At 40.7% G+C, this 23,207-nt stretch overlaps 2 protein-coding genes across 2 annotated transcripts; both read left to right on the forward strand.

Moving 5' to 3' along the window:
- The first annotated feature begins 2,893 nt into the window (after positions 1-2,893).
- LOC136004784 (fatty acyl-CoA hydrolase precursor, medium chain-like) lies at positions 2,894-12,678 on the forward strand. Its single transcript, XM_065661630.1, has 13 exons — positions 2,894-2,988; positions 3,794-3,998; positions 4,825-4,966; positions 5,401-5,534; positions 5,874-6,027; positions 6,915-7,016; positions 7,995-8,099; positions 8,780-8,920; positions 9,022-9,108; positions 10,100-10,247; positions 10,448-10,579; positions 10,888-10,960; positions 11,409-12,678. The coding sequence occupies exons 1-13, from the start codon at positions 2,916-2,918 to the stop codon at positions 11,581-11,583; spliced, it is 1,671 nt and encodes a 556-aa protein (XP_065517702.1). The 5' UTR covers positions 2,894-2,915; the 3' UTR covers positions 11,584-12,678.
- A 2,899-nt stretch (positions 12,679-15,577) lies between these two features.
- On the forward strand, positions 15,578-22,605 carry PDCD2L (programmed cell death 2 like). Its single transcript, XM_065661631.1, has 7 exons — positions 15,578-15,703; positions 15,807-15,970; positions 16,107-16,176; positions 18,600-19,000; positions 20,054-20,167; positions 21,798-21,946; positions 22,455-22,605. The coding sequence occupies exons 1-7, from the start codon at positions 15,590-15,592 to the stop codon at positions 22,583-22,585; spliced, it is 1,143 nt and encodes a 380-aa protein (XP_065517703.1). The 5' UTR covers positions 15,578-15,589; the 3' UTR covers positions 22,586-22,605.
- The last annotated feature ends 602 nt before the right edge of the window (positions 22,606-23,207 follow it).

Raw genomic sequence — 23,207 nt, forward strand, 5'->3', positions numbered from 1 at the left:
AGCTCCGCAGATCCTACACGACACTAGGCATCTGTTCACCACTTTTTTAATCTCCCTTCTATGTCTCTGGAATAATTTAAGACTGTACATATATAACAATGTCTTACAGCAGCTCAGTGGCCATCCCTTCTTTTCGAGTTACTTTATTGGAAGAAATAAGGTGGGATTTCCTGTGTCTTTTTGCCCAAATTCTGTTGCCAGTCAGAACTCGGAAGGTAGGATTAGACTGTAAGCACAACTGCTGTTTCAGTAAGTGGCAATTCCTGCTAAGCATCTGCCCCTCCTCCTTTGTTTTAGCTAAGCTCTTTCATGAGGGCAATACAGTCTCAAAATAGGCTTGATAGATTTCCACTGCACACACAATTCTCCTGAGTCCTGTACCACTCCCTTTCAAAGGAGATAAACAAGCAGCATTGTATGTATATGCACAGAATATAAGCTTATCTTCTAAGTGTACGCAGGGAAGTGCACTGGAGCTGACTTCTTATGCAGAGGCAGAGTGCTAAAAATAAATCACAGTGGAAAATGTCAAAATATTTTACTCCTGTCTATTTAGAGGGGAGTGTTCTGATACTCTGTATCATCCCAGAGACATCCTGATGTGAGATTAACAGATGCTAAAAGAGAGAGGCAGTTAAAGCCAGCCAAGCACTAGCTTCATAGACTCTAGCTCAAAGTTTTATACACTATAGCTTTATTGAATTCTCACCAGGAGCTGAGTAAAAAACCAAACTGACCTGTTTCAAGTGCAGCGTTCTAAGCATTTCTATCATACATGCTTGAGGCAAAACATAATTGTGAGCTCTTATGCAATTATGAGCCTCTAAATGTGTTATTTGTCTCTATTTTTCAGCTATTGAAATAAAGATAGCAGTGCATTTAAATATAGAGGCAAATGCCATCATACGGCAGGAGGTGTTTTTTTATTTATCCCTGATTTATGCATTTTTCACTGTTTGAGGGTAAACTGCAAAATGTTATCAAAATGTAATGCCAAACAGGATCCAAGAATTCCACTTTTCAGGTATGTAGCACTGTCTCCAGTTTAGCCCATGTCACAAGAGTAAAAGTTTCCACATTTGCAGCGCATATAGGTCATGTTTGCAGATCCATACAAAGTATCTACAGGTAAGGCTATAGGGTCCTAAAACCCAATTTCCTTATTATCCTTTTTTAAGTAAAATTAGCAGAGTTTGCAGAAACTGTTTTGCACTCGTAACATGTTTAGAATGGCTTCTTCCCTGGAACTGTGGATTGGATATGGGTTAAGACATTTTGTAGAATGGGTACTTGGGAGAGCAGTAGCGAGTAGAATGAAGACTGAAGATTAAGGCTTGGAAATAGCCAATGAGGGGGGAATATAATGGGAAAGCAGATGAGAAATGACAGTTCAGTAAAATCAGTAAAGATCAGGGAGAGAAAAGGAACTGGTTTTGGAGATAAAGTCTGCAACACCAACTGGAGAAAGCAGCAAGCAGAGTTCACAGCACTGCTTTGTAGCAAAGCATAGCATTGGCATTGTTAACAGCATGGCCGTAGCAGTGCAGAGCTCAGTACAGAGGACGGGAGTCTCCTGATTAACAAAGCAACTGCTTCAGATATGCAGCACGCGCTGAATGTGTACATCTACCTGTCAAAGTTTGCTGTTTAAGCAGTCCAGTTTAAAGTTGACTGGGGTTTACCTACAAGGGCTATGAATCACAACTGTGCGGATACACTTAGGAAGATCTGGAGTGAAGTACACAGCCAAAGCCATAGTGAACGGGACTACTAAGTGCATGATATAGGTGCTGAAATGCTTTAATGACTGTGAGTCTTTACAGCTCACTTAGCTGAAAGCAAATGTGCAAGCAGTAGGTGAAATCTATAGAAATGCTGTCTCTGGCAACTGAGAATTCTCATGATACGAAATTGCAAAATGGCCTTTCTGGGGCAGGAGTTACTGAGCCTTGCAGAAAAACAAAAAGGGGAACAGGAGACAAAGCTTACATAAATCTAGCACAATCCTTTCGTTAACATGGGTGGATAATCTCTTTCATTTCTATTCAGCTTCCCTCTTTTTTGTATTGCACTCCAGTGACAGATGTGAGTTCACACAGAAGCCCATGCATACTTCTGATTTTTCAGAGGTATTAAATGTATAGTTCCACCCAAATCCTTCAGTATTGTTCCCACACTACAGAAACTGAAAAAATTCACCAGCTTAGTGTTGCAAAATTCATGTTAGTTACCAAACAACCATCCCTGAACACACAGGACTGAGTGACAGATGGAGTATCACCCTGCAAGGAAAGCTAAGATTCTTCTAGTATTGTTTTTGTCAAACAATATCCTTCTGTGAGAATAAAATCCCCCAACTTTTACTTCAGCAAAAGCACATTTTTCAGGAGTATTGATTTGGATTTTGTTATTTGTGGCTATATTGTGTGTTCCTTACATTGAGATGCTGATGCCAAAATGAAGTAAACAGATGTAGTGAAAATATAGTTCTCTTCCTGATCTCTTCACTGTGTGGTATGGGGAAATCCCAGCTTTATTGTGAAAAATTGCAGTGTTACAGCAGCAGGACAAGTCTCCTGGTGTAGTATAAGACTGTTTTCAAAGCATTTTAAAGCACATAGTTGATGCCTGAGGTTTTGTGAATAAGAAAAGTAGCACTAGAGAGCCAGTATGAAACCTGTGGGGCCACTCTGACAGGCAGGAAGTCTCCCTGTTGCTACATGCAGCGGGGTCATGGTGCATTCCCCCTGGAGGTGTGCCTCATGAGCAGGGCAGTTGCTTTGGCTGCCCGCAACTAGGTTGGCTCGCAGCTTAGGTATTGCTTTTCCTAATCAGTGTTTGCCTTGCGTAACAGTTACACGTACTAGAATATATAAGGCAATGCAGTGAGGAGACAAACGTGACTAGCTTGCAAGATGGCAACTGGAAGGGATGCGTTGCTGCTGTGCTTGATTCTCACCATCCAGGTCACAGCGCTTGTAGCTGCTGGTAAGCTGCAGAAGGGTTTTTCCCCGTTGCCTTCTGTAAGGAAATAGAGCAGAGGCGCAGCTTGCTCCCCTAAGGGAACCCTACCTTTAAGCTTGCTCGCCTAGGGAAACCTCAGCTTTTGCAGAGGAGCTGGGCACTCAACCTCACTGCAGTGAAATTAAGTCTGAATAGCAAGAGTTCTTAAATAATTTCTGTGATCTGTTTTCAGTCATTTGTCTTATTTGCCTTTTTTTGCAAATAGCAAAATTGAATTCTTGTTCCGAAATCTTGGCTGAAGAGACACAGCAGATGACTGACCCAGATTTGTAATTTGGTATTGAGAACTTCCATCTTAAAATGAATCTTGCTTGAATCTTAACAGTATTTGTATATGCCAGATTATTTTCAGTATGTTAGAAGCTTTTTCATTCAGCTGTGTACCCTATATCAAGCATCTGGAATGTATTTTGTGTGCTCACAGATCTTTTCTTAAAAAGGAAATGCCTTTTCTTAATGACAGCAACCTCTTGGACTTTTAACTAACAACTAAGATCAAAAAGGATTAAGGTCTATATGCAATTATTAATGTGTCTGTGTAGTAAGACAATACATATAATATACCCAAGATAGATCATACATACAAACCAATCAAAATAAAGGCTGAAATAATGTCAGTTATATTGACTAGAGTTTGTTGAAGCCTTATGTGTGGAAATCAGTTGTTAAAGCAAACAAAACGTGTGTATTTATGTAGCTAAAGCTCTTAGAAATCTGGTAGTTACTCATGAACGGACTGATTATGTGATTTTGTGTTCATATTCTCCAGAGCAGAAAGCAGAGCAACCAGAAGCGGTGACCAAGTATGGGACAGTCCGAGGGTACCAATTCAAAGTAGACACAGCTGAGAAGAGTGTGAATGCTTTTTTGGGAATTCCTTTTGCTAAGCCCCCTGTTGGGCTACTGAGGTTTTCTGAACCCCAGCCACCTGAGCCATGGAAGGGTGTCAGAGATGCCACTTCCTACCCACCAATGTAAGACACTGACAAAAACACTGATCTCTATTAATATGGAATTCCAGGACACTGATGTACAGGGCAGTGAAAATCCACAAAGATTAATTCCTTGGTGCCACCTGCAATTGTTACAATGAATGCATTTCTAAAGGCATTTTTATAAGCTTCTGGTTTTATTAAAAAATGCTAATGGACATAAATGATGAACTAATAAGGACTGGCACTTTGCCATTAATGTTCTGTTTTGGGAGCATTTGGCCATAACTTAGCAATGTTTATAAACTGTGTAGCTTTGGAGCAGAAACAGGAAGACACTGAGGAAATGCTGGAATGCAGTATTAGAATTAAAAAAATGCTGAGTCACATGCTCAACAGGACACACAAGAAAGGCTGACCAGTTCTAGTCTATGCTGTAAATGTCTTACTCCATTTGTACTACTGCTCCTGTTTAATGCCTCAAGCTTAATACCTACCATTATTATAAAAAGCTATTGAAGATGTAAAATAATTTATTTGCATTTCCATTGAAGTGATTTAAGGCCATGTGTATTTGCAGGTATATTTCTGTGATATTTTGAAACATGCAAAATTATATCTGCATGTCACTGTGTACTGCTGTAGACTATGTCTCTGTTCTGGCTCTCTTTAATGCCAGGTCAAAGGAAGAAAACACATTTAAAGTGAAAAAACCCAAATAATTATATTTTCTGTTGCAAACAATCTAGAAATGTACCAGAGACTGGTTTCTGGTTTGCATTTTGTTGTAAAAGAACAGAAAAGCTACACTTTATAGCTTTGAGGTTTTAGTTATCTGTTTCTTCTTGGTTTTTTTTCTTTTATTCAGGTGTCTACAGAATAAAGAAGGACAGTTTTTTTCAGACTATATTACTAATAGAAAAGAAAAAGTTATTCTGCAAATGTCTGAAGATTGCTTATACCTAAATGTGTATACACCCATTTCTACAGGAAAACAGGAAAAGCTGCCTGTAAGCAAAATCATTATCTAACAAAATTATCTTACAGCAAACCTATGACCTGTGCTGTATGCAGACTTAGACATGCAGTGTGGTAATAGTGATTAACTTACATGCTTTGCCGCAGTAGGTATTTGCTGAGATTTAAGAGACACAAAATCCTCTTTTATAAATACGTTATGGATGTTTTATTTAGGTAATGATTGATTTCTTGTGAATAATCTGTGAAAAGTCATGGGGCACTGATATAGTGTAAGTATTTAATAAAATCAGTGCCATTTTGTAAGATTGCAGGCCTCATATTGAAAGACTTCTACCCTTTGTGAAATGAAATCTAAAAGATTCAGGAGTGAAATAGCACAAAATACTGTATATTGGCTTATATTTATTTTTTATCACTGAGAGCTCTTATATGTGCTGGTCCCTTTCTGGTTTTGTCTTTCCAGGTCTTTGTATGGATCCATGGAGGTGGATTATCTCTTGGAGCAGCTTCATCATATGATGGTTCAGCATTAGCGGCATTTGACAATGTGGTAGTTGTAACAATTCAGTACAGATTAGGTATTCTTGGATTTTTTAGGTGAGATATTTTATGTTGGTTTTTGCCAAGTGATTTCCAAAATTATGTGTGCAGAGCCTCTGTGTAGAGACATACAGAATACTTGCTTATGCAAAGGAACTACACATTTCTTAATTACATATGCAACAGTTGGGAATAATTTACAAGTCCCAAATCAGCTTCCAGGTCTGTTCTTGTTCGACTGCTACTCGGATGTCAATGTTTTGTGAGCATTTATTTTTCAGTTGTGTAGAAAAACTATGTAGAGAATGGCAGCTGATTTCTTATACCACGGATTGTAATTTCTCTGCCTTTTTTCTTGCATTGAGCATTTAAAACAAATCTGTTCTTCCTCTGCAGCACTGGTGATAAACATGCCCGAGGTAACTGGGGGTATTTAGATCAAGTAGCAGCTCTTCAGTGGATTCAGGAAAATATCATGCATTTTGGAGGAGATCCAGGATCTGTCACTATTGCTGGAGAATCTGCAGGAGGAATCAGCGTTTCCGCTCTTGTAAGTTCATAGTAATACTGAATTTTAATTACTTGGGGGGAAAAACCACCATCCACTTTCATTTGTAGTACCTGCATGTAAAGTCAGTGAGAGAAAAGGAATGGTTTTACAGGAAATGACACATCACCTTGGTCTATAATACAACAATATAATACAGATTCTGATTGATGAAAATGCTGTTTTCATACCCAAATCTTGTAGTTCAGATCCAAAATGTGACTTCTCATCTACTAAATAAAATTCAGGGGCAGAGGGGGAAGGATTTCATTGACAAAACCCAAAAGATTTATCCTGAGAAGTTCTTTAAGGGGATGTATTGGCAATTTCCTGGTTGCTTTGAGAGCCACATGTGGAAACAAGGTGAACAGTCATGATAGCTGAACTAGATGTGCACTTTGCTACCCAGTGATAATGTAAAATTTTTATATCAACACTGAGCACATTGCCCAAGAGTTTCTTCTTATCCAGTCTCTCACAATTTGGTACAGATCACATAGTGAAACCAGGGTTCAGAGATACATGTGATAAAAATCCCTGCTGTTAAGCTCCTGACCTCTGGCCAATAGCTCTTTATTCCTCTTCTGCAGCACAACCAGACTATCTTGGACACGGTTCTATTTGATCTATATCTGGCTTGCAGTGTAGTTCCATGAAGTCTTGGAAGCAAGTTGCTATGGGAGAGCAAAAGGCAGGCACAAACTTCTTATCCTTGACAGTGCTGCCAAAGCCCTTTGCATAGCTGAATTATGATCAGAGCCTACAGAATAAGTCTTACAACATTTGTTTTCAAAGTTTTAAAGAGCAATTCTGATACTGAAATTTTAAGTCAGTGGTCAGAACACAATGCTTGTCATGCTTGAAATGCTTGTTCTTGTTTTCTTTCACAGGTCTTATCTCCCCTAGCAAAGGGCTTGTTCCATAAGGCCATTTCGGAGAGTGGTACTGCAATCAGGGCTTTTTTCACTGACAATCCTGAGGAGAAAGCACAAGTGGGTATTTCGTGATGATTTTAATTATTTTCCCAGATAGATTTGCATACCTTAAATAGTGTATTCCAAACTGTAGAAACAGATTTTTGTCTTGTGAAACTATAACCACAGTCATTAAAGATAGTATTTCTGTGCAAATAATTCATGTTTAATGATGCCTTGCTTGTCAAATACCCAAATATCCATATATGTCTGAGTGAAAGCAAAAGACTAACGAAGCAAAGAGGGAAGGCAGGGCAGAAGTGTGACATTTAAAGGAATACTATAACATATACTGACTTCAAGAAAAGTTGAGATACAATTTTTGGCTGGAAAACAGCACCAGATTCTGAGTATTCTTCTTTTCCCCTGCTGTTTGGTGCCTGTTGTGTGCAAATAAACAAGACTTTATTCTATTTGTTTATGTTTGAAAAAAAGAGCTGGCTTCAACCTTTTATTATTTTTTCCTTCCTTGTTTTGTTTTTTTTTTTTTAATAATCATTATTTAACTACAGAAAAAAAAAATAAAATCAAAAAAATACCCCAGGAACCGAGATTTGATAATCTGGGATATAAAAGAGGCAACATTATAAAGAGCTCTGTTTCTCTAATGACGACTGTTATTTCACCAAAAAGACATCATCAATAATTGTATAATGTGCTCTTTGTTACCATCTATCGGTTGTATTCTGACTATGCATCACTCTAACTCCTTTATGTCATCCTGCCTTCTCAGCCCATGTTATTTACCGGAATGCCTTTCTCGGTCTATTTCTGTATCAAAATATTCTGGAGGGGCATGTTTTGTTCTTCTGCTCAGCCCACAGTGTGAACGGTTATGAGGGCTTCCTGTTCTCTACCTCGGCAGGGGGAGCATGTGTGGCCTCGGTGGTCCTTATGCACAAGCTTAGACTTCCCCCTGCTGGACTCTCAGCCGCAGTTTCATATAGAGTCCCTATGGGAGTATATGAAAAAAGTGTTTATTTTTATCGATTGCAGGGTATTGCTGCTGCCTCTGGCTGTGAAAAAACGAGTTCAGCTGCCATAGTTGAATGCTTAAGAGGAAAAACAGAAGAAGAGATAGTACAGGCAACGCTAAAACTGGTATGTGAAATTACATTTTTTGGTTTCAAATGGCATTTCAAATTTTATTGTAAGAGAATGCTGTTTGGCTGTTGTAATATTAGACTGTGAAGTGACAGTAATATCTGATCTGCTTGACCTTCTCAGGATTTGAAAGCTATGCTATGCTATACCTCACCTGAAAAATGTGAACAGGTTACTTCCCTTTCATTCTGCATGGACTTTAAGCTACCTGTATTTTGCTGTCATGCTGTACCAGGAGAAGGAAAAGAGTGTAGAAAATATCACAGTTTCTCCTGGAGAACCTGAAAATTAATTACTATATTATGTCATACTTAAAATTTCTTATCACAACTCTGGAGTTCATGTTCCTTTGCAGTTTCAACACAAAAATTGTTTTTTAACCCCACTGTCCCACACGTGGAACTAACCAAGAAGAGATGTGAACTGGGCATCATAATCTATGTTTTGCAAACATTAAAAGTATGATGATAATCTTCACTGAATCTTCTGCAGAAAATCTGTCACAGAAAATTTAGAGGTAGTTTGAATACTATTAATTATTAGATTTTCAGTTGGCACTTAATTTGTTTTTCTTTGGCACTACAGTAAAAAAATTTTTTTCCTAGAAGCATAATTAATGTATTAATGAAGCTTTTGTGTTCCCCCCCCCCCCCTTTTCTTTTCTTTTTTTTTTCCAGCCTCTTATGTCTATCTGTTCATCTATAGACGGGGTGTTTTTTCCAAAGAGTCCGGAGCAATTACTATCTGAAAATGCGATCAGTGCAGTCCCATATATAATAGGAGTAAATAATTGTGAATTTGGATATATAATTCCTACGGTAAGAGACTGAGCATGTTGTTACTTATATATTGTTCTGTTAATACAGGATTATTTTATTAATATAAGATTTTCTAATAAATACTATTCTGTATCATGCAGGTGATGAAACTTCCTGGTTACCCAGATGGTCTGGATGAAAATGTTGCACGTCAATTTTTACAGACCTCCTTAGCATCATCATTTAAGGTAAGAGGCCATTTTCAGAATAGCCCAGTGCTGCTTCTTCACTGATCTGGTTTTGTGTTTGTACTCCTGGAGGAGTACATTTTAGAGACAAACTTCTCTCAAACAAAGCTGTTTGACAGCTTCCTAACATGGGCAGTACTGGGAAGCATTTGTGGTGTATTCCTGTCATTCCTGCCATTAGTGATTGAAAATACACTCTAAATTTCTATCCTAAGTACCCCTCTTTTTAAAGGAGTTCTGTGGAAATCCAGAGGTGAGTCGGGTACCTAAACATAGGCTTCTTGCGACATTTTAGATACCTTAGGTTATCCAAACATGCATTGGACGCAAAATCTATAGAACACACCCTTCTGAAGCAGTAGGTGGAGACCAGAAAGGATAACCTGAGATGTTTAAAATGGCTCTGAGAGACCTATGTTCAGGTTTTTTGTGGTTTTGCTTCCCTGTAACGTACATACCTCTCAGCTTTCCAGTTCCTTTGTGCTCTCCTGAAATACTAAGTACAGAAAAACACATATTAATAGGTTAAGAAGGATTTTGTAAATGTGGCCTGGATTTGGAATGGATCATTCAGTGTCACAGACAACCACCATGAACTTGGAAACGCTTGTTTTTCAGAACAAATTATGTCTATCTACAGCAATAAATTAATTTTATGAAAGCCAACTGAATTTCTTACGAGAGTTACTTCCACAGAAGGCAGAACAGGCTACTGTATCTATTTATCAGCATCACTGACTGATGTTTATCTAAAGATGTTTGAACTTTAGATCTTGCAAACCTCTTTTCCCTGAGAACATCTATAACTGGTAGCTGTGTAACTCCTGATTCTGAGCTTTGAGCCACACTCTGACACAGTTGAGGATTTTCTCTGAAAGTAGTAATGTTTGGGGTTTAGCCAGGGACATGCAGATGGCACACTCAGTTAGTGCTGTTAATGTTTATTATATTTGTCATTATTATAGGAAGTTATTTTTGTTGTTCGTTTCAGGGTGTTGCTTCTGAAGTTGTTGATCGGGTATACAATGAATACATAGGGAATGCAAAAAACCGTGCTGAAGTACGAGATGGCCTTCTTGATGCATTAGGAGATTTTCTTTTTGTTCTGCCATCCATTGAAGTGGCTAGATACCATAGAGGTATGTGTCTGATTCAGCATATATTAAAAGAAATGTGTAATTCCAGGGGTGTGTTTTGGACAGTATAAATCACACTTTATTATCCAAAACAATTATAGTGTTTTCATTTTACCAAAACTGCTTGTAATGGAAATTTATTATCTTTCGTGATAGGTATTTTTAGCTCTTCCACTAATGCTCTTCTGTATCTTTTCTACTAGATGCTGGCAACCCAGTCTACTTTTATGAATTTCAACATCGACCAAGTTCAGGGGAAGGTGTTAAACCAGAGTTTGTAAAAGCAGATCATTCAGATGAGATTGCCTTTGTCTTTGGAAAGCCATTCTTGGCTGGTGATGTATCCATTCTTCTAATGTATTCCTTTTAAAACATCATTATTACTCATTTTACTTACTGGGAGGCTTTAGAATAGAAATGTTTCTTTTAGAAACACTGGACTCAACATAAACATTTTCTGTCTTTAGTAGTAGCTACTTTTCATGGAATCATTCATCTGCTGTCCTCTTCTAGAGTGCTGCTCAGGCAGAACTATAGCTCAGAGTAATTAGCAGAACTGATTACAGTCTATTGCAATTTATATAGCTGCTACTCTTTTGATTATTCAGGTTTTAATATTGCTACTTTGTCTCTCACTTTGCAGGGCATGCTACAGAAGAAGAAGAAAAACTTAGCAGAACTGTTATGAAATACTGGACTAACTTTGCTAGAAATGGGTGAGAATTGTAATGCTAATTACAGCTCAAGTTTTGTCTGTGCTGCCTGAAATATATGCCTGAAGGAATACTCACATGGTGGTTCCTACAACTGTGAGAGAATTTAAGATAAATACTGAAGCAAAGTATTTTTGTACATAATGATTTTGAGAAAATCTTCTAAATGAACCTGCAGACCAAAGGAGGGAAAACCACAGAAACCAAAACCAAACCAAAACCAAACCTCTGTTACTCCATCCGCAGTGGAGTTTTAGATCCAAAAGTAATGGCAATTATTAAACTTTTGTTATTCCATTAATGAGCATTTTGATAAAAAACATCCGTCTATTAGGTACTAGTATCACGTAATCTGAGCTTGTGTTAGTTTTCTGAAATACTCTCAACCTGACAAGACAGAGCACAGCTGATGGGCAAATGAAAAGCTAACTTTTCTTTATGTTATTTCCAGAAATCCCAATGGAGAAGGTTTGGTCCATTGGCCTCAGTATGATCTGGACGAAGAATACCTGGAAATAGACCTAATGCAAAAGACAGCAAAGAAATTGAAAGAACACAGAATGGATTTTTTGATACAGATCATGAAAGAAATGAGGAATGAAAAGAGAAAACACACAGATTTATAAAAGTTGTAGAGGGTAGAGATTGTTTTCAAAACCTGAAATAAAGTCAAACGAACTTATTTTGTAGGATGCAGAATTTAATAATCACCTTTTAACTCACTATTATGTAATCTGTTGTCAAGATCACAGGGAAAGGAGAGAATTGAGGGAAATGTGGAATGTTTCTGGGACTAAAAATCACTATTTAATGAAGCAAGCAGAAAAAAAAACACGGTCATTCAGGCTCAAAAAACCTTGGTATCTATTTGGCTGATATCAAAACTGAATAATGCTCATGTGAGAAGGGGAAATGAGGGAAAAATTGGCAGACATTGAAATCTATAAGAAATTATCTATAAAGAATATGTTATAAGTGTCAGACATATGATATATGCTTATTCCCCTCTTCTTCCAGACTAGAATGGTCAGATATCATTCTTACAGCCTTTTTCCGCTTTCTTTAATTGGAAATATCTTGTAGGGAGCACAGTATCCATCAAAAAAACATCAATCAGATGGGCTTGACATCTCACAAATGAGAACAGAATACTTGTTTTCTTGTTTTGTAAGGTGTTATAAATTAATGCTGCTTTTGATTTTTTGGAACTTCCTTTTCTTTCACTTAACTGATACAGGCTAATTCCAAGAGGTTAAATCACACCCAGGAAGCCAGAAATGCATCCAGTTTCTTTGTTCAACTTGAAGGGTTTCAGATAGGAATTTTCCAGCATTTTTTTTTTTTTTTTTTTTTTCCCCAGAACCTGAGTATGGAGGCTCTAGGGTTTTTACAGACTATTCTGTGGTGTGATTATCTGTTCTTCAGCCCTTCCTGGCAAAGAATTCTCAAGTCATTGGCTGAAGGCAGAAGTTATTGCTGGCAGGAAAAACACCCACTGAGACAGAGGGGAGAGCAAGTATGATGTTGATCACTGTGTGTTGTTAGCTCAGTATTGTCGTGGGCTCACAAAGGGAGGACCTGCTGCTCTGCAAAGTAAGCACACCCAGTCTTTCTGACTCTGGCCTTCAGCTGCTGTTCCCTGTGACTTAGTTGCTGAAGAAAGTACTGTACATGGAGGAGTAAAGCACAGTTAATAAAAGAAAATTGTCAGTCTTCTGTTACATTGATTACAGATAATTCCATCTACACTACTGTGAAAAACCTGATTCAGCTGCAGTGATTCACTGCTTAAGAGGAAAAAAAAAAACAGCAAAAGAGATGGTAATCATTAATCTGTTAATGGTTGCTAGTGCTGTACTTATAAGACAGAATAAATCCTTCCTTAAGATGACAATAACTTGAAGCAAATCCATTGTATCACACTTGCTTGGCTCTTGCCAGTCTTCACAACAGTGGGCTGGAACAATAATAATGCACCTGAAGAATGTGAGCAGGTATGTTCCCTACCTTGCATTTCAGGGTAGAACTGCATTCATCACAGGAAGGTAAACAATTAAGCTTATTTTACCCTGGGAATGTTCATGAACCAGGCAGGATCATGAATACCGACTCGTTAAAATTGCAAAGATGGAACTGGCAGCTTTGCACAGCCCTTTGTCATCAGCAAGGCACTTCCCAGCAGCTGGCTGATTTTCAACACAGTATGCAAGAAGGGAGGACTTGCATATTGGAAGAAGTAATACAGGATTTCTCAACCCTTTGTAGAAAGTGCAGCCATGAATAAAGCTCTCCTTATTGCAAATGTGACCTTTTGTTAATAGCTGTTTTATCTGTTGCCATAACCAGTTTTTCCATATCACTGTTCTGGCTTGTCAGTTCTTTTGCAATCTTACCATGTAATCTGATTTTGACCCTGTTACTCATGCAACTCTAAGACGTTAGAAGCTCATTAACAAGTTACTCTCTGTCTTGAGTGCTATTAAATTCTTAACTGCTATTAAAATTGCATAAGAGAAACTCAGAACAATGCCTGAAAATTAATTACTTTTGGCATTATATATTATAGCTAAAAATAGGTCACTTGAGTGATTTCTTTAGGTAAATACTAAGAAAGCTAAATTATCTTTTCAAGCAAAACTGACAGATAAGTAACAAAGAGGTATTTTTCTCTCCAGCATCCTCTTGTTATTGATGCAGTTGTGAACAGCGTATTTCTCCCTAAAAACCCATTGCTGCTGCTGGCTGAATAAAGGATCAATGCAGTCTGTAATTAGACATAACAGGACTAACAAAGCACAGATTTGGATTTATACTTCCAACTGTAAGATACATACAATGCCTTTTATTTGCATATTGATTTATTAACTATTCAAGATCATGGGAGCTAACAGAAAACATTCTTTCACCCTGCAGGTGCTGAAATAGAGCACAGAGTCCTTCACAGTGAGAGTCAACTTTAATGTCCTAACTGACTTATTTAGTGAGAGTAGATACTTCAGGCCTCCACTAGTCCCTGTTACCTCTCCCTCCTCCTCCCTCCCCCCTTCATTTTCTTGGATACAGACACTGTGGCAGGATTCCCCCATGCACTGCAATGTCCTTGAACTAAGTGCCAAGTGTAGAGGGACATTAGGGCTGTCATTCAAGCTCTACACAGGGTCCATCAGTTTGGGGTCCTGGAGGCTGGTTCCCAAAGCCCAGGAGACTCTTCCCCTTCAAGCTCCTCCAAACCTCTTGCTTCCAAGTGAAGCTGTAACACGTAACACTGAACCACCAGCAATGAGTTTCAATTATGTCTTTCACTTGTCTATTACTGTAGTATACTTTCAGGAATTTCAGCATCAACCAAGTGTCCTGGGTTCAGCAGTAGCAGTTATTTTTTCTCCTTAGTAGCTGGTGCAGTGCTATGGTTTTGACTTTCGGCCTGGGAGCAGCACTGATAACACCGATGTTTTTAGTTGCTGCTCAGTAATGTTTACTCTGACCAAGGACTTTCCAAGTCTCATGCTCTGCCAGGGAGAAGGGGAAGCTGGGAGGAAGCAGAGACAGGACACCTGGCCCAAACTAACCAAAGGGGTATTCCATACCACAGCACGTCATGCCCAGTATAGAAACTGGGGGCAGTTACCCGGAAGCGCTAGACCACTGCTCGATCGGGCTGGGTATCAGTCGGCAGGTGGTGAGCAGTTGTATTCTCTTCCCTTGTTATTTCCCTTACCATTATCATTACTGGTGGTAGCAGCAGTGGTTTGTGTTATACCTCAGTTACTGGTCTGTTCTTACCTCAACCCTTGGGAGTTACATTCTTTCAATTCTCCTCCCCATTCCTCTGGGAGCGGGAGGAGGAAGGAGGGGGAGTGAGCGAGCGGCTGTGTGGTTCTGGGTAACCGGCTGGGCTCAAACCATGACACCAAGTTCAACTAAATGTTCAAAACCCAATTCTGTAAACGCAGATCACGCAGGTGACATTGTCTTTGTGCTTGGGAAGTCCTTCTTGGCGGGTATCTTAGCAGGTATCTGTGATTTGCTAAATCATAGAACCATCACAGAATCCCAGACTGGTTTGGGTTGGAAGGGACCCAAAACCTCATCCAGTTCCAAACCCCTCCCATGGGCAGGGACACCTTCCACTAGAGCAGGTTGCTCCAAGCCCTGTCTAACCTGGCCTTGAACACCGCCAGGGATAGGGAATATTTTTTTTTACTCATTTCTATTTAAGCAGTGTTAAGATAAAAGCATTTCTAGTAAAATGAGACATTTCAGCACACTGCAAAAGCGCTGGACTCATGCTCCTTCATTGCTTTGTTTAGGTGGAACCAGTTCTGCGACATGCATTGAAGCACAGCTCCTGTAACAGCGATTCTTCTACATCGTTTCCAGCACCGGGAAGCCCCAGACGCGGGGTGCAGCAGCGTTCACCTCGTCCTTCCGCTGCGATTGCCGCCGGCCGGGCACTCGGGTCGGGCAGGAGAGCGCCGGGACGCGGTAACTTCCCGGACGCCGCCTCAACACCACACCGCCACCGCGCGGCCTCTGCTCTTAGCGCCCGCACCACGAGCATGCGTCGTGGGGCGTCGCGTCCGGCCGCGTTTGTCCGCTGGTGGCCGCCGTAGCGGGGCGGGCGGTGCTGGGATGGCGGCGGGGTCGGTCGTGCTGCTGGGCCTGCGGGACGCCGCCATGGGGGGGCCGTGCCGAGGGAGCGGGCAGGACCCTGCCTGGGCTACCAGCAAGCTGGGCGGCTCCGCGGTAGGGCTGGGGCCGCGCGGGGCGGGCGGCGGTGGGGTGGGGTTCGCGGCACGGCGCTCCTCGGAGGGCCCACAGGGAACCCTCGTCGCCGTTCGTCTTCCAGGACTGGGTGCCGTCCGTGCGAGCGGCCGCGCCGCGGTGCGGGGTGTGCGGACGGCTGCTGTCTCAGCTGGTGCAGGTGTACTGCCCGCTGGAGGGGTCTCCCTGCCACCGCCTCGCCAACGTGTTTGCCTGCGCCGGGATCGGCTGCGCGGGAGACGCGCGCAGGTGAGGACGGGCTCGCGGCGGCTTCCTTGGACACGTGCGCAGCCCCCCCGGCACTGATAAGTGCTACCCGCTCGAGCGGTTTGTGCCTGACGTGATTTTCATTGGTTTTCTTCTTCCTTTACACGGCCTGTTAAAGCTGGAAGGTACTGCGCTCCCAGTACTTGCAGACACAAGAAAAGGAAATGCAAGATTACAGTGTAAAACAGGTATAGCTGACAACCTGCCGTGTTGGGTTCTGTCATAGAATCATAGAATAGTTAGGGTTGGAAAGGACCTTAAGATCATCAAGTTCCAACCCCCCTGCCATGGGCAGGGACACCTCACACTAAACCATCCCACCCAAGGCTCTGTCCAACCTGGCTTTGAACACCACCAGGGTTGCAGCACTCACAGTCTCCCTGGGCAACCCATTCCAGTGCCTCACCACCCTCACAGTAAAGAACTTCCTCCTTATATCCAATCTAAACTTCCCCTGTTTAAGTTTGAACCCATTACCCCTTGTCCTGTCACTACAGTCCCTGACGAAGAGTCCCTCCCCAGCATCCCTATAGGCCCCCTTCAAATGCTGGATGAGGTCTCCACACATCTTTCCGCTCTCCACGCTGAACATGCCCAACTTTCTCAGCCTGTCTTCATACGGGAGGTGCTCCAGTCCCCTGATCATCCTCGTGGCCTCCTCTGGACTTGTTCCAACAGTTCCATGTTCTTTTCATGTTGAGGACATCAGAACTGCACACAATGCTCCAAGTGAGGTCTCACGAGAGCGGAGTAGAGGGGCAGGATCACCTCCTTCCACCTGCTGGTCACGCTCCTTTTGATGCAGCCCAGGATACGGTTGGCTTTCTGGGCTGCAAGTGCACACTGAAGCCGGCTCATGTTCATTTTCTCATCGACCAGCACCCCCAGGCCTTTCTCCGCAGGGCTGCTCTGAATCTCTTCTCTGCCCAACCTGTAGCTGTGCCTGGGATTGCTCCGACCCAGGTGTAGGACCTTGCAGTTGTCATGATTGAACTTCATAAGGTTGGCATCAGCCCACCTCACAAGCGTGTCAAGGTCCCTCTGGATGGCATCCCTTCCCTCCAGCATATCAACCGGACCACACAGCTTGGTGTCATCGGCAAACTTGCTGAGGGCGCACTCAATCCCACTGTCCATGTCAGCGACAAAGATGTTGAACAAGACCGGTCCCAACACTGATCCCTGAGGGACACCACTGGTTACTGGTCTCCAGCCGGACATTGAGCCATTGACCACAGCTCTTTCTGTGCGGCCATCCTCTCCTTTGTTTCAGTGTGATGTATGAAAATAAGAATTTCAGCAGTGTTGGAGGAGTTTTGCACCTTACAGATAGCTGTTTAAGTGACCACAACATGTTATATATAGTTGTTTAAGTAGCTATACTTAGGGTATATAGTGACAGGATGAGGGGGATGGCTTCAAGCTGAAAGAGGCTGCATTTAGATTAGACATTAGGCAGAAGTTCTTCACTGTGAGGTGTGCTGAGGCGCTGGCACAGGGTGCCCAGAGAAGTTGTGGCTGCTCCATCCCTGGCAGAGCTAAAGGTCAGGTTGGACAGCGCTTGGAGCAACCTGTGGTAAGGAAGGGCAGGAAGGTGCCCCTTCCCGCGGCAGGGGGTGGTACTGGATGAGTTTCAGGGTCCTTCCAACCCAAACCAGTCTGTGATAACCTTTTTTAAGAAGCTGTGCTATGTTCCAGTTTGATTCACATATGTGGCTGTGTGGAGAAGTTGTGGAATTTTGACGCCATGAGTACTACAGGGTATTTACTAGAAGGTTAACTTCTTCTTTGTGATCTGTGTTAGACTTGTTTTAAAGTGGAGATGGCAACGCAACTGTACGGTCAAAATTAATAATTAATATTTTAATTGAGCTACCTAAATACAGTTTTTCAACTTTAAATGTTTGGGCTATACTGTTAGGTTTGGATCTTTAAAATTATTTATTTTCTAATTTCAATATATTTTCTAAAAATTATTAGTTCTAATTAATCTGACTCAATTACTGTTAATACACTTCTGGTATTCTTGCTCTTGAAGAACAGCTGCATGTTGGCTTGAAAAGATTAAAAGAGGAGGATGGCTGTCAAAGTAGTGATGACAGGCAGAAAGTGTTTATTCAGCTGCTGGTTTTGTACTGTGAAATTTTGGTCTGTGGTAAATTAACTTATATTGTTGTTGTTCTTATTATTTTCCTCCATATTCTGCCCTTTGAGCTTACCTGTGGTGCAGTAACGGTGTTTCAGCTAAATGTGCCCAAAGTAGCTGTCAGTGGCCCTGGCAGCAGCCAGGGTATGGCAATGTGATGTACAAAGGACAGGCAAAAAGCTGATGAATTCCTGCTCCATTTATCTCCTGGGAGATTTTTTTGCCATAACTCATAAATGTGAGGGGGGTTTTTGCCACGACTGCAATAGTCATGGAAAAGTAAATGTGGGTACACTGTTATGTATCACTGTGAGGAGAACAGGTGAAATAACACAAAGCATTAGGTTGAGGTTTTGGTTTTCTTAGGTTTTATGAAGCTATATTTGAAGTGCATTAGGGTGGCTCATCTTGACAATGTTCTTTTTACTTTTTCTTTAAATCTTTTTTTTACTTTGTTCTTCTCAGAAACAAGAATCACATTTCACTGCAAAGGATTGGTGTGATGAAGCAGATGACTGGGGAGTCTCTGATGGAGCAGAAACTCCTGCATGTACCTCCCTTCAGCTGCTTGGCTTAAATGAAGCAGTGAGCAGCTCCTTGTCCAGCGAGGTGGAGTGTGCATCCCAGCTCCAACAGCTTTGCTTATCTGAGGCTATGGATTCAGGTTCCCTGAATACACATTCTCCAGTCAGTGAGGGAATGGTAATGGAAACATCTGGTTCAGCTCCTGTGTTTCAGCCCTTTTACATTAGTGTTGTGGATGAGGAAGACTACACTGGTTTCCTTGATACATGTCATGTAGATAGGCTATTGAAGGAGTATCAGCAGAGAGAGGGTGTTGATTTGGAGCAGCTGATGTCAGAAAGGTGAGAACAGGTCTGGATTTCATGCTGAACTGAAGGGATTCCATAATTTCCTGTCTGATGATTGTAGTCGAAACCCGACTCTTACTAAATCTGAGTGCTTTCTGTTTGTAGCCATTGGTGTGTAGTACTTTGCTGGAAGAACATGACAATACACCCTGCTGAGTCCAATTTTAAGTTGTTCAGAGATGCATCTGTTTCTGAGTGACTGAGCAACTGGAATGTCCTTGGGCTTCAGATAGAGCAATGGACTGTCAATCTCTGAAACCAAACTTGTGTGGTTCGAACAATGTCTTACACTAAATGGCATGAGTTTATAATGTGACATTTGACTTTTTTCTTTTCAAGGCTAAGGCTTTTCTTACATTCCAATCACATTTTTAAGATTTGAATTATGGGATTTTGGCTAGAGACTGGGATGATGGAAAGACTCCCAAAGATTTTGTAAAGGTTGTCTGAAGACAGTTTTTGAATGTAGTTACTGAAAATACTTTAGTTTTAACTTAGGTGGTCACAGCAAGCACTTGAATCTTTACTGTTTTGCTTTTGATTATATAAACATATGGTGTGACTTTTCCTAATTTGCGGACAACAATGAATTTTTTGGTAACTATGGCTACTGCCAATTGCAGAATCTGCATGGAACACTTTTTAGTGGTGGTATTCTTGTTGAGTTTTGTTGACCTTTAACGAACCATGGGACTTTAATTGCATTTCATTCAAAATTTAAAAAGACAACACTGTAATTTAAAAACTTGTGAGAAGTTACTAAAAGAATGATTTTTTGAAGTAGGAAGGAGGTACATGGTAGACCTCAGTCTCATGTGGTAGTTTGAAACACTGTTAGTAATTGTAAGCCACCAGAAGCAGAAGAACTAGAAGCAAAATGTTCACTTGCAGCCTTTGACAGGAGTTGCCTCTTCATTTAACATGGATATTTTTTTTCTGTGCACTTAGTACAATTTTAATGTGAATGTATAGTAGCTATTGCTATATTAAAGCATGCATATTATACTGAAAGCCTCAGTGAAAATTTTGTTTCTATTCCTGTTCTAGTCTTGCCGGTGAAGGTGGCAATGAAAAATATGAGAAGAGTGAAGTCAAAAGCAGGGACCACAGGTTCCATAAATTTATGAAAAGAATATCTCTGTGTCCTGAACAGATTCTAAGGTATGCTGATCATCTGGTTGTAGCAGGGAGATGCAGATCATAGATATGGATTGTTAGTACCTCAAAATAAACTATTTAATTATATATATATATATATCTTTTTATTTCTTTATAAGAAAAATTCAAAGGGCTATTACTATTTATGTGTGGTCGGACTTCAGTCCCTGGTTGAGCTTTTTTGTGCAAAGTATAAGTAGATGAGAAGCAAATTAAGATCAGAGACCCTAGATCTGGCTGTGGGAGACTTTCTTCAACATGAAATCTGATGAGAACAGACCCAGGCTGTCTTTGAAGACTCCCTGAAATCCCCACATAGCAGTTTTCAAGAAGCATTTTTGAGGTGGAAGTATAATACACAGTGGTATGCTGTTGTGAGAGATTTCCAGGGCAATCTGCTCCTCTGAAATTTTGTAACCTTATTGTAATTGCTAATTGTTTCAGTCCCAGAGATATTACTGGAGTAAGAGATCACGTGTTTTAAAGCCTGAGTTCTTCTGCAGCTTATTGTGATTGCCCCTTAGGATGCTCCAGTCTTCAGTTCTTGTAAATCTGTTGTTTTTCCTAGGATAAAAGCAGATTTAAACGCAGAGCAGCTACTTTCCTGAAAGAGGAGTTAATTCTGAGTGGAAGTATAACAAAGACTTCAAATCATAAATTATTAATAGTAACAGATAACACACATGGTTTTCATGGGTCATACCAACTGTTAGTTTTTTAACTTCTTTGTTCCCGATAGTCCAGTGCAGCCTATCTGGTCAAGCTGTGCCAGTGCAGTGACAGGACCTTTGTTTAGCTAGTTTCTAGAACCAGGTACAACTAACTGGTACCTTCTTGAGGAAGAAGTAAAGTCTGAGGGTCTGTTTATGCAGAGAAGAAACATTAGAAACTTTATGTATCAAAGATCGTAAAGAAAATATACTAATGCAGAATGCAAGTGGCGTTTTAAGACAAGTGGGTTTTCTTTCCACAGGATCTGTCACTTAGCAGTATTACGTGCTTTGAGTTTTTCATTCTTCTGAAACATCATCTCCGGTGATCCCTATGGCGGTTACTAGTTACAGTCTTTACCTATCCCTCCCTTTCCCTTTAGACCCCTGTTGCTCCTAGAGGTTGATCTCTGTTGAGCTTTCAGCTTAGCACAGAATTCTCAGCTTGGCATTCAGTGGAAACTGTCTTCAGTCTTGGTTGACTGTTAGTTGTGGAGCTCTGGTAACTCTTAAAATAGAACATCAGTTCTGTGGCATAACTTAGAGTGGTTTTGAGACATATTCTGTGCTGAATAACTGCCACTGGTTAGGATTTCATTTTTCAGGAAAGTGTAGTTTGTTTAATTGAGTCAGGTACAGCACATTTTAAAGGTGTCAGTTCAAAGCATTTGTTGTCTTTAAATCCAGCTCTTGCTTAGAGACTTCCGAGGTGTTGACTTTAAAAGTATTTCCCCCTTCCCATCTTTACCCTTTGTTTAATCATTCATCTGAAGCTGAGTCAACAATTCTAGCTCATAATAGTGTTTTTTACTACAAGCAAGTTCAGAGCTTTTGGAGAATGCTGAATGCTGTTGCCGAAATGTAAGTTTTCTTCTGAAATTCAGATTACAAAAAATATATAATTTTTTCCTTTCTTCTCTTAGATACTCTTGGGGTGGCCAGCCTTTATTCATCACATGTCCTCCAGACAACTTTACCAAATGTATTCCAGCCTGCAGTAACTGTGGAAGCAACAGAGTATTTGAATTTCAGCTCATGCCAGCACTGGTCAGCATGCTACAGAGTGATTCAGGTGCTGACTTTTGACTTAGATGAATGAATACTAGAAACAGTCACCTTCGTGGTAAAGTTTATGACTGCAATTTGGATTGTTTCTCACTAACCATCTGCACTGATGTGCTTCACTGTGGTCGTCTTTATATATAGAATCCACTCTGTTTTTCCATTATTGATTTCACTAAGCAAAAGATACAACTCTGGTTTATGGAGACTCTGTGATTTCAACTTCATTTGCTCACAAGTGAACAGCATTGTAGGTAACTCCTGACCTGGGGAGTGATTTGTCTTTATTGCCTCTTAAGTGAGGCCTCGAAAAATAAATATTGTCAGGTAAGACTGCAGACTCTTCACGTCTTTGAGAATTCTGGGTGTGCTTGCTTTAAAATCTTTACTGTTAGAAGACTGAATATGAGAAATATGAGTGAGCGAGCGGCTGCGTGGTTCTGAGTTACCGGCTGGGCTTAAACCATGACACATTTTTCATACCTTTACATTATGTGCCTTTGTTGCTTTGTTTTTAGGTTTGTCAGTGGAATTTGGAACTGCTCTTGTTTACACGTGTGAGAGAAGCTGTTGGCCAACAGATAACCACACCCCTCTTGAAGAATTTGTATTTGTACAAGAAGACCCAGATCAGGGATTATTTAAATAAATTCTATTTCCCTGCCTAAATGGAAAGTCTGATGATTTGGTTTTGTGGGATTTTGTTTACTACGGGTGAAAGAGTGTAATTATGCAAGAGAAATTTCCTCAAATGTGGTGAAAAATGAAATCGATGTGATGACATTGTGCTTATTTCCACAAATAACTGATTGAACGTGCCTTTAAAATCTGGTGAAAGAAACTTGCATACTTTGGTTACACATAGAAATTGTAGAGATGGTTTCCGGAGTGTAGTTAATGCTTAATATTTGGGGAGGACAGTAAAGTAGAAAGTATAGCTAACTGTAATGAGGCAACCTGTTAATTTATCAGCCAAACACGATTCGGTTTTTAGAAACTGTAAGCAGTGAAGAACTTAATGTAAGCTTGATTTTAAAAACCAGATCTGCTTTGTTTTGATCGCAGATTGTAAACTCGGTGGGTGGTGGCAGGAGCCCTGTTATCACTGCAGTGTTCTATCATGAAACTGTTCTCTATGTTTTTCTGATGAGAGATAAGCTGCATTAGCATGGTGAAATGTGCTCTGACAGGTTGCTTTGGATGGTAAAGAGGTCGAGTTTTTTGTTGGAGCTTCTGTTCTCTCGCGTGCAGTGGTGGGGTAGGTGCAGCAC

This window comes from Lathamus discolor, chromosome Z (genome assembly GCF_037157495.1).
Source record: "Lathamus discolor isolate bLatDis1 chromosome Z, bLatDis1.hap1, whole genome shotgun sequence".
Taxonomy (NCBI): Eukaryota; Metazoa; Chordata; class Aves; order Psittaciformes; family Psittacidae; genus Lathamus; species Lathamus discolor.